Raw genomic sequence first — 3367 nt, 5'->3', positions numbered from 1 at the left:
ACACCAGCGAATCCTCTGCTTTCCTTTCGTACACCAATTTTACAGAATGTACAAATTTAAAAAATATTATTCATCGTGCTTACTTTTTCAACTTTTTTTTTTTTATTATTATTTATATTATTTCCACACGGAAGAACAATTTTGCTGAAATGTTTAAAAATTTAGTTAAATACAGATTTGAAAATGTTTTTATTGAATCACCAAAATAATTAAGGAAATTGAAACGCAATCTTATAAAAAATGTAGACATTTTCGCAATTAGCTTGAGCATTTTCCATTATTATTTTGATAATCCCATAAAATTTTTTTCAGATCCGCATTCAGTTAAATTTTTAGATATTTCTGTAAAATCGTTCTTTTCGCAAATATTTGAAGGAATTTTATTTTATCAATTATGTGTGTCAACTACAGAAAGAAAGAACTTAAAATCGACAAGAAAATATTATTTTCGTATCTCTATATTCAGAGATAAAAAGACATAGCAACTACAAAAATTACAAGTGCAGATGGACATTTTACAGAACATTTTGTAGATTTAATGTACGAAAAGTTTTGCTGAAGTATTTAAAAATTTAGCTAATAATAAATCTGAGAATAATTTTATTGATACATCAAAATAATTATGTAGAACGTTGATAATAAAAAAACATTCCAATTTTAACATTCCAATAAACAATTTAAATATAATTATTTTAATGGTTAAATAAAATTAATTTTACATATATTTCTAATTAAATTTTTCTTCAGCAAAACTTTAGCAAAATTATTTCTTTTTGCCAATGTTTTTAATTACTGCAAACTGTAAAATAATTTTTTCAAAACTACATACATTAATTCTATGCAGACATAAAACTTATGTAGCTGTCATCTTTACTTTAGTTGCTATGCTTTTCTAATTGTTTCTAATCTATTATTAGCTAAACTTTTAAATACTTCAGCAAAATTTTTCGTACATACATTAAATCTACATATAAAATGTCCATTTGCAGTTATAACTTTTGTAGTTGCTATGTCTTTTTCTAATCTAATATACTATATATATTCATATTTAGAAGAATATTAAACACGAGAAAAATTAAATAATTAAAACACGAGAAAATTAACTAATAAATAATAAAATCGAGCAATAACTAATAATAGACAAGCAATAATCACTTACCGCAAATCAGCAGCAGTTGCCTCTCCTGGTTGATTCATTACGTCCATTTCCTCGATGCTCCACAATGTTCCTGGATACACCGGCAACATACTTCCACTGGAAATAATAGAAAATTAACTAATGAGTAACAGAACTGAGCAGTAGTAATACAGTACAATAATAGTCAAGGAATAATCACTTACTGAAACACCAATGAGTTGCTGTCATCTCTCTCAGTTGATTCATTATGCCCATTCCCTCGACACTCCTCAATGTTCCTAAATTCACCGGCGATATACTTCCATTCACACTCCTGAATAATAACGTGAAATGCGAGATTATATGACATGTCCGTGGTACAAATCCGCACGTCAATTCGATACGACGCGACGGAAAGTGATCGACATCGATCGAGGATTGACTAGCGCATTCGCGCTTAGATTTACTCAGCCCTCCCGATATTTCCCGCGTAAACGCCAAAATTCTAGAAAACGCATCAAAATGGTGGATGAATCCCTCGCGCATTTCACGGACAGTCGCGATCGCCGGCTCCGACTAATTCGTCACAGCGATATCTTGCAATGCTCCACTCGACGTTCTTTGATCACGACGATGCTCTCTCGCATTCTGAATGATGAAAATCGTCCTTACCGTTCTAACCGCTCTCACCACACTCATCGGATGAGCTCTTGACAAACGAAGACGAACAGAACACGAAGTGATACCACAACCGTTGATTACGCATACATCGATCACGCGGTCATTCGCAGCCGTGCGGGCTGATTGATACAACGAAATGATCGGCCACCGTTAAACTCGACACTCTCGGTCCTCATTTGTGCGCGGAATTCACCCGAGACGAGTAAAAAGGCACGAAAATGCGGAGCGATTGCGATCCTGCTGCGCAATAAGTGTACCGTTTGACTTGCGAGAAATGTGTAACTAATTTGAACCAATCACGTGATTTGCGGCCAACTTCGCGCGCTCATACGACGCGACAAAATTGCTTTCCTACGTCAATAGCATCCTACGTCTTGATATATCGAATATGTGAATAAAATGTTATTGAATAGATATTAATATTATATTAAACGATTAGAAGAAAATTCAATTATTAAGATATTTTATAAGTTTGCATAAAATATAAATGTCATATAAATAAATAAGAAATTTGTTGTCCTATTTCATATATAATATTTATATAATATACTCAAATAACATAATATTTAAAACGCTATTTAAATCTAAATCAATACTTTAAACAATACAAAAAAAATTACACGATAAATGTCTAAAATTTTTTAAACCCAATTAAAAATATTTGTCAAACTATGACGTAATTCTTATTTTTTTCAATTATTTATAAATATATTATTATTTACATAATATAATTGAGCATATATGCATCCAATAAACAGAATAGTTATAAACAATAAGAATATAATTGTACATATTGCTGGAATACTATTTCTATGTAATTATTATTCTTACTACTCATAATGGCACATATTTTTGTTACAGGGAATTTGTTCGTGATAGCGGCTATTCTGTTAGAGCGAAACTTACAATCTGTAGCAAATTATTTAATTGTCAGTTTGGCTGTCGCGGATCTTATGGTCGCCTGCCTCGTAATGCCTCTTGGAGCTGTTTATGAAGTACGTATTAAAAATATTATACGTATTAAGTACTGTAAGTTATTATCATACATTTTCTCTGCTGAATTATGCTGAATGCTTGGCAAGAAAACGTGTGGACTCAAAGTTTTTTGTAAATTTGACAAAATGCGACGTTCGCGAAATTCGTGTAAGAGGAATGATTCATATTTTTATCAGCAATGCCAAACTATCATTTTCAACAGGAATGTCTATTGCAGAAATTTTAAAATATGGTGGACTTGACCTTATATTCACATTTATAAAATACAAAAGATAGTAAAAACATTTATTAACTTTTGTATTATAATAATCTTTATATGAAAAGAATGGCTAAAACATAAAAAAATTTAGCTAAATATAGATATCAAAATAATTTTATTGAGTTATCAAAATAATTATGTAGCATGTTTAAGCTAATTGCTGGACTATCAAATTTTACAGCATTACTCGTGCATTATTTAAATTTTCTATATGATTATTTTGATGGTTTAAAAAATTAGTTTTACATTTTTGTATTTATGTTAATTTTTAGATATAGCAAAATTGTTTTTTCCATATATATATATATATATAT

General features: G+C 30.1%; 1 protein-coding gene across 1 annotated transcript in view; it reads left to right on the top strand.

Annotated features, from left to right (window-relative positions):
- The first annotated feature begins 2631 nt into the window (after positions 1-2631).
- Positions 2632-3367, top strand: part of LOC108690364 (5-hydroxytryptamine receptor 2A-like) — a 13494-nt gene continuing 12758 nt past the window's right edge. Inside the window, exon 1 of the mRNA XM_018197613.1 lies at positions 2632-2793. Within this exon, the coding sequence (XP_018053102.1) occupies positions 2638-2793 (156 nt within the window). The 5' untranslated portion in view covers positions 2632-2637. The remainder of the gene's footprint in view (positions 2794-3367) is intronic.

Source organism: Atta colombica, unplaced genomic scaffold (assembly GCF_001594045.1).
Source record: "Atta colombica isolate Treedump-2 unplaced genomic scaffold, Acol1.0 scaffold32, whole genome shotgun sequence".
Classification (NCBI taxonomy): domain Eukaryota; kingdom Metazoa; phylum Arthropoda; class Insecta; order Hymenoptera; family Formicidae; genus Atta; species Atta colombica.
This window is presented reverse-complemented; position numbering and strand designations above follow the sequence as displayed.